A 13,295-nucleotide genomic window follows, 5' to 3' on the forward strand; every position below is an offset into this window, starting at 1 on the left:
CTAGTGGTTTTCCCTACTTTCTTCAATTTAAGTCTGAATTTGGCAATAAGGAGTTCATGATCTGAGCCACAGTCAGCTCCTGATCTCGTTTTTGCTGACTGGATAGAGTGTCTCCGTTTTCGGTTGCAAAGAGTATAATCAGTATGATTTCTGTGTTGACTATCTGGTGATGTCCATGTGTAGCGTCTTTTGTGTTGTTGAAAGAGTGTGTTTGCTATGACCAATGCATTCTCTTGGCAAAACTGTTAGCCTTTGCCTTGCTTCATTTTGTACTCCAAGGCCAAACTGGCTGTTACTCAGGTATATTTCTTGACTCCCTACTTTTGCATTCCATTCCCCTGTGCTGAAAAAGACGTCTTTTTTCATGTCAGTTCTAGAAGGTCTTGTAGGTCATCAAATAACTGTTCAACTTCAGCTTCTTCGACATTAGTGGTGGGGGCATAGACTTGGATTACTGTGATATTGAATGGTTTGCCTCGGAAGTGAACAGAAGTCATTCTGTTTTTGAAATTGTTCCCAAGTATGGCATTTTGGAGTATTTTCTTGACTATGAGGGCTACTCCATTTCTTCTAAGGGGTTTTTGCCCATAGTAGTAGATATAATGGTCATCTGAGTTAAATTCACCCATTCCAGTCCATTTTAGTTCACTCATTCCTAAAATGTCAATGTTCACTCTTGCCGTCTCCTGTTTGACCACTTCCAATTTACCTTTAAATAGTTCCCACCAAAACTCTGAGACTATACTGGTTGGCCTGTTGTGAACAGCCCAGCCACCCTGTCTCACCCTGGTTGGCCAGTCACAGTGACCAGTGCTCACCCACTGATCACGTTCTCTCTCCCTCTGCACACCACAGAGTCCATCTGGCCATGGAACTTCCCAGCAGTTCAAATAGTAAACTCAATTGAAATCTTTTGTCATGACAGTCCTATTTTAATAGTTAGGAATACCCAAACCCAAATGAGCTTGTTCTAGTCCTCTTTGAACCCATATGAGTCTTACTAAACTTTTTTTTAAAAAAAGATTATTTTCTTACTATAAAAGGAATATAAATCATGCTGGATCTCCAAGAGTTTTGTCTTTTATCACAACCTATAAGCTTGGTTTCAACCAGCTCTTACAAAAGAGAGAGAGAAACATCTTCCCAGATTAACAGCCCTGTAGATACATGGTAATTCCACTAACCTTTCATGACACTCATCCCCACTGAATGGTTACACAACTGATCAGTAATAGCAGTTTCTAAACCAGTATTGTGTTCTCAGACAGTTTCAGGGATAAGAGAATTTGTGATGCTAAGAAACTTAGGAAAGGGATTGAAACTTTCAAATGAAGTTACTAAGGATAAAACAGACACACCAATATCCCTCCAAAAGCATAGCCTTCACCCCTCCCCCACCCCACAGTGAAAGATGATGATGGTGAATCTGTCTTAGGAAAATAGAAATAAATTCTCTAATGCCATTGGCATCTTAGACCTCATGGAGAGTAACACATTGTAGAGGAACCACAGTGCAGTAAACAAACCCAGAAAGGTGTAGAGGAATACCTCGTTTTGTTGCACTTTGCTTTTTACACTTGTGTTTTTCACAAGTGAAAGTTTATGCAGCCCTGCATTGAGCAAGTCTGTCGGCACCATTTTCCAACAGCATTTGCTCACTTCCTGTCTCTGTGTCACATTTCGGTAATTCCTGAAATATTTCAAACTTTTTCAATGTGATTTGTTATGGTGACCTGTGATCACCATCTTTGATGTTACTGACTTGCTGAAGGCTCAGATAATAGCATTTGTTGCAAGAAACTTTTTTTTTAATTAAAGCATGTACATTTTTTAAGAATGCTATTGTATGCTTAATAGACTATTGTATAGTATAAACATAACTTTCATATGCAATGGGAACCAAAAACATTTATGTGACTTGCTTAATTGCAGTATGTGCTTTAGCAATGGTCTAAAACTGAACCTCAGTGGCTCCAAAATAAGCCCGAAATCTCACTGATGCTGTATGGACTTTCCATGCCTTCTCACATGTTACTTGCCAGTATGCCATCTAAAACCTTCACCTTCAGTTCCATCTGTGATGAATGGGGTAGTAATTGTTACGTTGCTGTATTTAGAATGCCTCTCCTTCCGGTCCCAGTTATTTCCATTCCAAAGGTCTCTGGGCTTCTCCCCTCCTGTAAAGGGGAGAGATGCACACGTGCTTGTGTGTGTGAGCTCACACGAGAGTGCACCTCCCTTTCTAAATGCATTGCTTTAAAGAAGAAAGAGAACACCTCTTATGCATCAGTCTTCAGGATTATTTTTATTTCCAGGTATCTGCAGAAATGCTGGGAAAGCTTGTTTGAAGACATTTTTGTTGTCAATTTAATCTATCTGGCATCTTGTATGACAGGAAAATGTCAATGAGGAACCCCCACCTTCCAGTAGCACCAGGTCCTGGCTAATCTTAGAGCTTCTCCATTCCATCTTCATCAAGGATGCTCTGAATTACTTGGGGGGGACGGGGTGGGGGGGGTGGCGTTAGTGAAAGAATTTAGGATAAAGAGTAAAAGTGACAGAATTTAGATTTTTCTTTATGCTTTGAGTGAAATTCTTAGACTCTTAAGTGATAACTATTTTTTAGGCTTTTTACTCCCCTTATAAAATCATCTAAGAGCAGCATATTGCTTTTTTTACTTAGGAAATTAAAATTTTTTTATCCTCATTCTTTAAAATGTAGAGCATCATTTAAAATCTAAACATACATCACCTGGTTCCAAAAGTTAGAATGTTCCAGTATTTTTAGTAGATGACATGCAGAGTACAGAAGGTGTGGATATCAAGGATTTCTAAAGTACAGTGTGTGTATCTTAGCAAGTTCACTACCTTATTCTCAGCACACTTTCTGTGAATGGTAAAACGATTCTTTTAGTCTGTCACATACATCATAGTTCTTTCCTTTTACTGGAGCTCTGTCCTAGCTCAGGTTTACAAATGAAATTAGATACAAGTTGGCACAGCCAACATCCAAGGTGTAGGTAGACGCGCTAAGTGACAGGTAGAAAGTGCTATGTAATTGCTCTGATTATAGTCACTTTGAAATAGGCACAAACCCTTCTTCCAAGGCAGCAATTTCCTGTCCTCCAATCTCCACCTCTTTGGCCTGTATTTTGTAATCCTATCATCACTTTATTGTTGTTTTTTGCTTAAACATAGAACAATTTGTATACCTTTTCAACAATAATGAAGAAAAAGACAAAACAGCTAGTAGGCAGGAAAAATAAGAATCATACTCTTATTCCTCTTGGAAACTGAGACTTAGATTAAGTTTGAAGCATTTAGATCTATGAACCAATCCCTTTCCTCCTTTCCCACTCAAGTTTGAAGACCCACTTCCATGGATAAAAGAAGAGAAAGAAAGGTGTCCCCTTAATGACAGTGCAGGGAAGGGAAGGAGAACTCTGAGGCCATCTGTGAAGTGGTGATCACAATAGCGCCCACTCATTGGCTTGGTGTGATGATTAAATGAGAACAGTGCCTGAAACAGTGTGTGTGCGCTGTAGATATCATTGAGACCGGGCAGGAAGCCTGCTCTGAATATTGAGGCAAAAAGCTGGAACCTAGAAGCGTGTATCGTAAACGGTGTTTACAATGTCTTAAGTAATTTGAGAAATGCTTCCTTGGAGAAGTATTTCCAATATGTCTACACATATTAAACTTTGATCATGTTAAAACACTAATCCTTGCCACTTTGTCAAAATTACCATGAGGCCATCTGATGCAATTTGTATCATAGGGCAAAAGGGCACACCAAGAAGCTGAAGTTCAGAAACCCTGTGAGCCTTTGGGCAAACACAGTTGTAACTTCTGGCTTCACATACAGGGTTCTGGGCAGACACATGTATGTGTTTCTTGGGGGCAAGAACATCTCAAGGCTCAACCTCATTCTACGTCAGTAGTTGTTAAGATTCCTGTAGTCGCTGACTTAGTTTTGTTGTTACCAGTTACCCAAGTAGTACTTTAGGCCTGATATCTACCCAGTATCTGCCAATATCACAGAACAGTTGTGTAAGTTATTTTCCTCAACAACAAACGGACATACAGTGCATCCAGGTACACTTACAACTTGCTGGAAACTGTAGAAAAGAACCTGGAAAGGACCCAGTTACCTTTTTCCATTTCTTAATTCTAGAATTAATGCATACAACTATGCATGTGAGGTACCAGTGATTCATTGAACATGAAAGAGGCTCATAAACCAAAATCACAAGGAAATCAGTACTTATGAAGCACCTTACGATAAACATTTATGCTCAATAATTTCATGAAGGACGTTGTTGTCATCATCACAGTTATACAGAGGAGGTGTCTAAGGCCCACATCACTTAAGTAACTTGCCCAAAGTTACACAAGCTGGCTATATAGGAGAATTGGGATTCAAGCTCAGATTCATCTGACTCCAGTATGCACACCAATTCTGGTCCCTTACACCATGTCGCCTGTTCATTTTAACTTTGAAAAAATGCAAAAGGAGGATACATCTTCTGTGGAATTATACCTAAAGAGGAAACAAAGGGTAGAACCAAATAAAACCAATTTAAAGGTGAAAAACCATTCCATGGGAATTTGCCAGTCACAGGTACCAGCTCAGTAGCTGCAGATATTGAAGCCTGACCCCCACATGCATTGAGCTCAACAAGTTCTTCGTGAGCAGCTGTTAATCTGACTGGGCAGGGGCGGGTGGGAGGGTTACAGAGTCTTTGAGTCAGTTGAATATTGTCAACTCTTCTTTCCCTGAAGAATCCGAGGCAGTTGTTGAAACCAAAATGGAGAACAAGCCCGCCTCCTCAGAATTGCAGAAGATACAAGAGAAACAGAAGCTGGTCAAAGAGCCGGGCTCCGGAGTGCCGGCTGTTCTCATTACAACCCTTCTGGTTATTCCTGTGGTTGTCCTGCTGGCCATTGCCTTATTTATTCGGTGGAAAAAATCAAGGGCCTTTGGAGGCAAGTAAAATGAGCCCCTTGAATTTGGAACCTCCCTGAAAAGAGTGTTTGGCCTGATTATCAAAGTTTGGTTGTGATCTTTTTTTCAGTGTTTTGTTTTTTTTTAAGTGTTCTATACCTCTTTCAGTGTGATTGTCTGTGTTCCAAATATTGTCTATAGTTAGTATCAAAGTGGAAAAATGTACCTGGAGCTTCAGAATTTGGATAGTTAGATAAAAGCCCAACCTCTATTACTGCTTTTTAGCATTGGCATAAAGCCATTAGATGTCTCCATATGAAACTGTGTAGATGAGTAGAATCCGTATAAATTAGCTGAAGCATCGGGAAGGAGGAGATCCCTGCTGTTAGAAACAGGCCCAGTCCTCAAAACGCCTGGGTCAATTTTTTAGAAGTTGTCTATTTTTCCCTAGTCCTGGCTCTAGCTCCTAGCTCCGTCACCTTGGGCAAGTTACTTAACCTGTCTAAGCCAGAGTTTTTTCATCTGTAAAGTGGGGGTAAAATACCCACAAGGTTGTGTAGGGATTAAATGAAATAATGTACATACAGCATTTATCACAGAACCTGGCACCTATAAGTGCTCAATTAATAATACCAATGATTATAAGGAATAATCATTAGTAATAAACTAATAAAAAGTCATAAAAGATACTTGTCTTAAACCTCACCTCTCTCAGGAAACCAACTATTTCCATAGAAAACCATTTGACAGTTTTAAAAGAGTAGAGTGAAAGAGGGGAGAGTACAATACTGGTGTCAGTGTTTTATTAAATCATCATCATAGTATCAGACTGAGTAGCTGAGTTCCTGTCAAGGTATCCCCATAAATAATCCAACTCGTGATTCTCACCTCTCAGAAACAGTCCCTTGGCGGGGTCCCCAGGTCCTGAGGCAGGAGGCTACAGCTGCATCTGGGAAGGTATCCATGGACCAGAATGGTGGACAGCATTTGATCAAGAAACAGCATCTGATCCGATTTCAGGCCAAGGCGACTGGCAGGGATTCAGTGCCCACGGCAAAGCCCTGACACAGAAAAGGACACAGAAAACAAAACCAAAGGATTTAAATTAATAATTTGTGAAAGGGAGTTTTTCTAGGACTTCTTGCTTTTCACCTGCAGTCAATAAAGCTCTTCAAAAATACAGCTAACTCTTCCCAACAAGGGCTGAGCAGAGGCAAAGATCAGTAGACGTAGTCATTGTCTTCATGGAATTAGATGGAAGCTTCAAAAGAGCAAGAATTCTGTGTGTTTGCTTATTTCCTGATATATCTCCAGCACAAATAACAGTTCCTGGCCCTGAGGATTTGATAAATAGTCACTGGGAAAAGGATGGAATAAATAAATGGAGCTCACAGAATAGATAAGACATAAAAAAGAAATGACACATAAAGGTATTAATAGAGGATGGTACATACAGTGATAAATATATGGAGTATCAGAAATACACAAGGCCTGGGGACGGTTATAGCAGGCATATTGCTTATCAGTCCACTTAAAGGAGAAGTGGCTGGGGTGTCCAGAAGGTTTGGTATCTACTTCTTTGGTGTTAGCACATGTGTGTGGTGCTGTTACCAGAATATTGTTCACAGGAGTATGTTGGGAAGACTGAGGGACCCAGGTCGAACCATATGAAATTGCCATTCACGTTCAGTCATGTTTTATTTTAAAAAATTACAGCTTTATACGGTTCAGTTGAATACATTTAATTCTGTTTTAATCCTAAAAGTATACCAGCCTCTCACCTTTTTTCCATTCATGTTCAATCATGTTTTAAGAAATTACAGCTTTATATGGTTCAGTCTAATACATTTAATTCTAAAAGTATACCAGCCTCTCACCTCTTTTCAACATTTGTTCCTGAAAGATCTTATCCAGTCTATGAGGGTTTTAATAACCCTCGTGAAAGGCCTTCCAGTTACTCAGCCCACACGTATAGCTTGTCGGCTTCACACCAGACACTGTGCTGGGCACAGGGGATGCAAAACTAGGACCGTCCCGCATCCTTGTGCAGTTTGCAGTCTTCACTTGTCGGCTTGCTAACCGTCTTATCAAATTCCCCCTCCCTTCTTGCTTGTTTCTCTCCCCACCTCCCCTCTACCTTTGCTCTGTGCTCCACCATGCCGCCCCTACTCCTGTGAGAGGCTTCGTGGGAGCACCCTGAGCCTTATCTTCCTGACCATAGTCCTGAAGGGAGTGTTGGAAGCAGGGCAGAGAGCACAGTAAAGACAACACAGCACGCAGAAAAACCAAGTCCGTCTGGAGTTCAGCCTCTGCCTGAGGAAAAAAAGTTTTTCATGGAACAAGAATTTGGGTCACCGTGTATGGCTGCAGATACTCAGGGTTTCAGAAGTTTTTTGCCTTCAGTCTTATATAAAAAGCAAATGCTGTACATTTGGATCCAAAGCTTCCTCAATCAGGATGTGAACTGTTCTAAATAGAAAGCCTAAAACCTCAGACCAATATTCATAAATTGTAGTAACCAAAGCCTCCAAGGTTTTACAAATTATGGGTAATTTTTAATTTTGTCCTAATAAAGGTAACTAATATTTACGGAACATTTCCTGTGTATATACCAAGCACTGCTTGTAAGCACGTCACGTGCTTACGGAGAGGTGGGGACCGTCATTGGTCCCATCTTTTCTTCAGAAGAGAAAACAGGCTCAGAGAAGTAATTTGAGATTGCACAGCCTATAAGAGACCCAGGTAGGAGTCAAACCCAGCTCTGGCCCTGGTGTGCATGACAATGACACGTTGCCTTTTGCCCCCTTAGAATTCTAAGAATACACACAGACAGGAGCCAGGCCTTGTTATTAATCATTTAGGAATTAATTCCTTATTTTGTGTTGAAAGCTGGACCCACGGACTGAGGAGGGTGACTGGGACTTATTTTGAAACATGCCCTCTTTCTCTAGCAGATTCTGAACGTAAACTTGAGGCCAGTTCGGGAAGAGTTCTGGGAAGACTTAGAGGTATGCGTGTGACCTTTTAGAATCCTTCCCATTTGATTCACAGTCAACAAGCTCATGTCTTTTAAAAAGGAAGGAGATACTTTGTATTTTCTCTCTGGAAATTAGGCTCCTTGTGTGTAACACAGCATCCCTGGCAAATGCCAAATGCAAACCACGCACCAACCAAAAGTGTGTGACGACGCCGGCAGGTTGCCCAGCTTCGTTCTCCCACCTTGCCATTCTGTGTCATCGACTTCTCCCTGCCTGTTTATGTCGCCCCATTTGTCTTCAGCAAATTTTCTGTCACTCCTGTCAGTGTGTCAGTGCGTGTCATAGTGAAGATGACCTTTTCATAAAGTCACCGTAATGAAGAGCTGCTCAAGGGGACATCCATTCCCGAGAGCCTGGAAAAAGCAGGAGCTGAAATAATCCTGCAGAAATACACAATCCTGGGGAGCTTTGGGTTTTTTTGTTTGTTTGTTTTTTCCTTATTTATGTTAATGAACCTGTGGAGTCGTATCTTTCTGACTCTGTCGGATCAGTGTCTCTGTCATTTTTTCCCCTGTCTCTAATACCTGCCCTTTCCCATCCCCAGAAGAATTTACAAGGAAACTGAAAATCATTTGTGCAGACCTTACCTCAATCCTCTGTCCCTGTTTGCTTTCTCCAGGAAAGGGAGGCGGAGGCCTAAACCTGGGCAACTTCTTCGCCAGCCGGAAGGGCTACAGCCGGAAGGGGTTCGACCGCCTCAGCACGGAAGGAAGCGACCAGGAGAAAGATGAGGACGCAAGCGAGTCCGAAGAAGAGTACTCGGCCCCGCCGCCCGCCCCTGCCCCTTCCTCCTGAGAAACTGGGTTTTCTTTTAGGCTGACGAGACTTACCAAGGATGCCAGCTTCCTTTCCCCTTGAGCACGTTGAGCGTTTTGCGTATTTAACTGTAAACTGTACCCATCTGTGTGGGACCGTACACCTTTTATTTACTTCCTTTGGGATTAGTTGGCTTCTGTTCCTAGTTGAGGAGTTTCCTGAAAGTTCATTCATCGTGCCATTGTCTTTATATGAACATAGGCTAGAGAAGTGATCCTCTTCTTCCGTCACACTAGTCACTTAGGGATGGAAGGTTTGCTCATCTGCATTTCTGAGACTTTTCTGTAGTTTGTAAATAACTCCATTCTCTGCTTGAACACAGTATTCTCCCAGTAGCACTTCCATTGCCAGTGTCTTTCTTTGGTGCCTTTCCTGTTCAGCATTCTCAGCCTGTGGCAGTGAAGAGAAACTTTGTGCTACATGACAACAAAGCTGCTAAATCTCCTATTTTTTTAAAATCACTAACATTATATTGCAACAAGGGAAAGAAAAAAGTCTCTATTTAAATTGTTTTTTTTTTTAATTTCCTTCCTCAGTTGGTGTGTTTTGGGGATGTCTTATTTTTAGATGGTTACACTGTTAGATCACTATTTTCAGAATCTGAATGTAATTTGTGTAATAAAGTGTTTTCAGAGCATTAGCTGTCAGAGTGTATTTTGCAGTTTTTGCATATTTGCCGGGCTTGTATACAAGTTTTGTAATAATTACACAAACCTAAGCTATAGTGAAACCTATGAAACCTATTCAATGTTTCAAAAGAAGTGCATTGTATTAAAATTAAGAAGTCATTTTATTATGTAGCACATATAAGTTAAAAACCAGCCCAAGAGTTTACATATATGTGAAAACCAGGCTTTCTTTAAAAATTCAAAGAGGATTTTTGCTTGTATAACAATCAGAAGGTAAATAATAAAAGGTGATTGTAGCTAAGAGAAACCTGTGTCTCAAATTACATATACAAATTAATCCATCAGTGTAGGTTACTACTAATGGTTTTCTTTTTAAAGAATTAATTTCACTCCAAATATCCATGTATTTTGTAGGAATACTCCATCTTACAGTGACTACAAATTACTTTTAAAACATATTTTTCATAATCTGTCAGTGCAGTTTAGTAAGGACCTGATAGCATTTCTTTTTATACTAATCAGACTCTAGAACCCTTTCTTCAGAATGCCTACTTGCAATTCAGGCGTCTCAGTAGTGGCATATTAGAGATTAAAACAATCTAACTTGCAAAAAAAAAAAAAAAACAAATGGAATTGTCTTCTAGCTAAGTTATTTGAAATATCTAACAACCTAGATTCTTTTCCCTCATAATTGACACCCAGTTGATCTAACTGAAAGATTTCTTTCCTTGTCGAGTGAAAACACTTTTGCTCCCTCTGACCACTCTTTTATGCCCCTTTCACCACATTAGTAAATGTAGACTCACAACAGCACTATCCTGACATATTGGGTAGCCAAGATGTTCCTAACGTTTTTTCCATAAGCTCTTATTGATAGACACAGCAAACCTATTGGCCAATCCAGTTTGGGTGCCTGTTCTCTATATCTTACATATTTGTATTTCAACATCAGTGTTAGTACAGTGCCCAAGACACGTAAGTTGACTTTGATGCTGTTCAAGTTTTCTTACATTGAGGAAATTAGTTGACTTGCACTAAAGCCATCTTTTCTGGTGCACTATTTGATCATCATATGTGTTAACTACATATCTTTTAATGTTATGTATGTCCAGTTTTGTTCCTGAACGGCTTTACAGTGGCTCATGGATGGGAAAAAAAAAAAAATAGATCAAAATGGTAAGTTATAAGAAAGCGGGAAAGAAAAAAGGGAAAAAAATTAAAATGGAAAAATTTATACAAGAATAATTCTTATTATAGTTGTTCATTAGAAGAATTTGGCTCTAAACTTTCTAGCAGCTCATTAAAACTGGATTAGTTACATGATTCATGAGCCAATTAAACTTTTAGAGTTGCTAATAATAAGATCAGAAAAATTTGTTCCCAAGTAGCTTCTGAAAGATAGCACCTTGTTGGGTAATTAACGTCTTCAACAATTATCCAAAGAGTAGACAAAAACATTTTTCAGGTCTCTTCTTACGTGCTGGTGTATGCTAAGTCTCTTCAGCATGTCTCACTCTTTGCGACCCTATGGACTGTGGCCCGCCAGGCTCCTCTGTCCGTGGGATTCTCCGGGCAAGAATACTGCAGTGGGTTGCCATGCCTTCCTCCAAGGGATCTTCCCAAGCCAGGGCTCGAACACGCGTCTCTGTCTCCTGCATTGGTAGGCAAGGTCTTTGCCACTAGCACCACTTGGGAAGCCCGAAATGAAAGTGGTGCTGAACTGAGAGTCTTGCTTCTGGTAGAAAAACAATCCTGTGCTGCATAGGGGACCGTGAGCAGCCCAGCTGAGTGTATAGTCAGGACAGGCAAGATGGCCGTCCCCTCGCTCTCTGTGCGTCACCAGCTCGAGCACCTCACGGACCCCCTGACACCCTTGCCCCAGGCCCAGCTGATGCTTGTTGTAATCAAAGAGGCCGTGTGGGCGTGCCCCTCTGCTGGTTTCCCTGGTAACTGACGTTATTCCCTGCTATAATTGGCAACCGCCCAGTTGCACCCAGAGTGAAGCCTGGCCGGCCGCCATGTTTCGTCTGATGTTTGCTGAGGTGTCGCTCCAGAACCTTCCTTGCTTCAGACATGTAAGCTCCCTTGTCCATTAAACCAGCAGTCTCCAACATGTTTGGCACCAGGGACCAGTTTCGTGGAAGACAGTTTTTCCACAGACTCGGGGAGAGGTGGGACGGTGGTTTCGGTTTCAACCGCTGGTCATGTCCTGCCATTTGGCCGGGTTCCTCACAGGCCACTGACCGATAACCCGTCCTTGGCCCGTGGTTAGGAGACCCCTGTATTGAGCCATTGACATGTGCCTGGGGCCTTACATATGTCCCTTATTATAACACTTTGCATTATATGCCGAATATAAGCAAACAGCCTTATAAAAAGGAAAACTGAGAAAAGAGAAAGCCTGCATGCCCATCCTGTCCTGGAACACCACACCTATTCTACCAACCTGGCTTAATTAGAGGGCAGACTAGAAATGAATGAACTCTGCTGACTTCAGGCACTCTCCACTGACTTTTGTCCTGAGCTGAACTTCAGTTATTTAGTTAGAGATTGCACTATCTGGGAAGTGCCTAAAGGAAGTGATTCCTTCACAGTAGAATCACTGGGGAATTTAAGAAAAAATTGAACGCTACCTCCAGAGATTCAGATTTGATTGGCTTACTATAGTATGTTGCTATGGGTCATATTTTTTAATTTCTCCAGGTAATTCTAATGTGCAGCCAGAATTGAAAAGCACTGTCTTTAAGAATGACTGTTTTATCGATACTTTGCCAGTTGCTTTAAGTGGATAGCTATATTTTCATATAAATTATAGTTTGCAGATGTTTGGCGAAAGAAGATGTGGTCTGAGGTGTTTTGATATGACCATTAGTACTAAGATCTGAATGCCTCGATTTTTAAATGTTTTAAATTGGATAACTAGAATAGGCATAATGACTTATTAATAAGGCCAAGGGAAGCAACTAGGCTTGATTGTTTTTCTTTACAATAAATTATCCAGAGAATATTATTTGGGGGAGCTAAAAGAATAGCTTTGTCATTCGTTGAGTTGGCCCTGAATGATCATATGCATAAAATCTTTCATTCTAAGCTTTCTTCTTAGTTTATTAAATCAGCATATTCTTTTTCAAAGTTCTCATGCATCTTTAAAGTCTCACTCAGATGTTACATAAATAGTTAAGTAGCTGAAGGACAAAAGAAGCCACAGGCTTGGTATTTGAACTTATTCCCCAGACTGTCACCTACCTAGTAGCTCCAAGTTGATTTAAGTCAAATTTGATGTAGTCTACATAGAGTACTTCTCAGACATCAGTGAATCTGAGAACCAACCAGGTACTTATTTTAAGAGGACTGACTGCTGGTCCCATTCCCAGACTTTCTGATTCACTCTATTAGGTACAGCCTAGACAGCTGCATTTTTAAAAAGCACTCCTGGTGATTTGGATCCAGGTGTTCCATGGACTATCTCCAAGAAATACAGCCCTCCAGAGAGTAGCTGAGCTGTAAAACAAAGTATTAGGTACACAAAACCATTTTCTCAAATAATGTGGTCTCTGTAGAATGATGGTTAGGCCCAGAAGTCATCCACCCCAGTCCCTCAAACCTAGACCGCAGAAAGCTCAGTTGCAAATTATCTTCAGGGCCAGAACTTATCTACCAGAAGCTTCTTTCTGTCATTCCCTAACACTGATTATCCCAGCATGGGCAATAACTTAGATGTACAGAAAGGCTTCTAGGGGCCTTCTTAGAACCTTATTTAAAACAACATGAAGTCTTCAGCAGGTTGCTCTGCTAGACTTTGTGTATTTGGTTTTGTGTGGGTTTTTTGTTTTTTGTTTGCAGCAGTGAGGAACGTGGGGACAGGTG

General features: G+C 40.8%; 1 protein-coding gene across 11 annotated transcripts in view; it reads left to right on the plus strand.

The window, feature by feature from the left end:
• PAM (peptidylglycine alpha-amidating monooxygenase) overlaps window positions 1-9,439 on the plus strand; it is a 324,625-nt gene extending 315,186 nt beyond the window's left edge. For 2 of the 11 annotated variants that reach the window (XM_019965490.2, XM_019965495.2), the window contains 3 exons: window positions 4,783-4,986; window positions 7,897-7,953; window positions 8,603-9,439. In XM_019965490.2, the coding sequence (XP_019821049.2) occupies window positions 4,783-4,986; window positions 7,897-7,953; window positions 8,603-8,778 (437 nt within the window). In that variant the 3' untranslated portion in view covers window positions 8,779-9,439. The remainder of the gene's footprint in view (window positions 1-4,782; window positions 4,987-7,896; window positions 7,954-8,602) is intronic. The other 9 variants (XM_019965491.2, XM_019965496.2, XM_019965492.2 and 6 more) reach the window with 5 other exon arrangements.
• Window positions 9,440-13,295: the final 3,856 nt, after the last annotated feature.

This window comes from Bos indicus, chromosome 7, assembly GCF_029378745.1.
Source record: "Bos indicus isolate NIAB-ARS_2022 breed Sahiwal x Tharparkar chromosome 7, NIAB-ARS_B.indTharparkar_mat_pri_1.0, whole genome shotgun sequence".
Lineage (NCBI taxonomy): Eukaryota > Metazoa > Chordata > Mammalia > Artiodactyla > Bovidae > Bos > Bos indicus.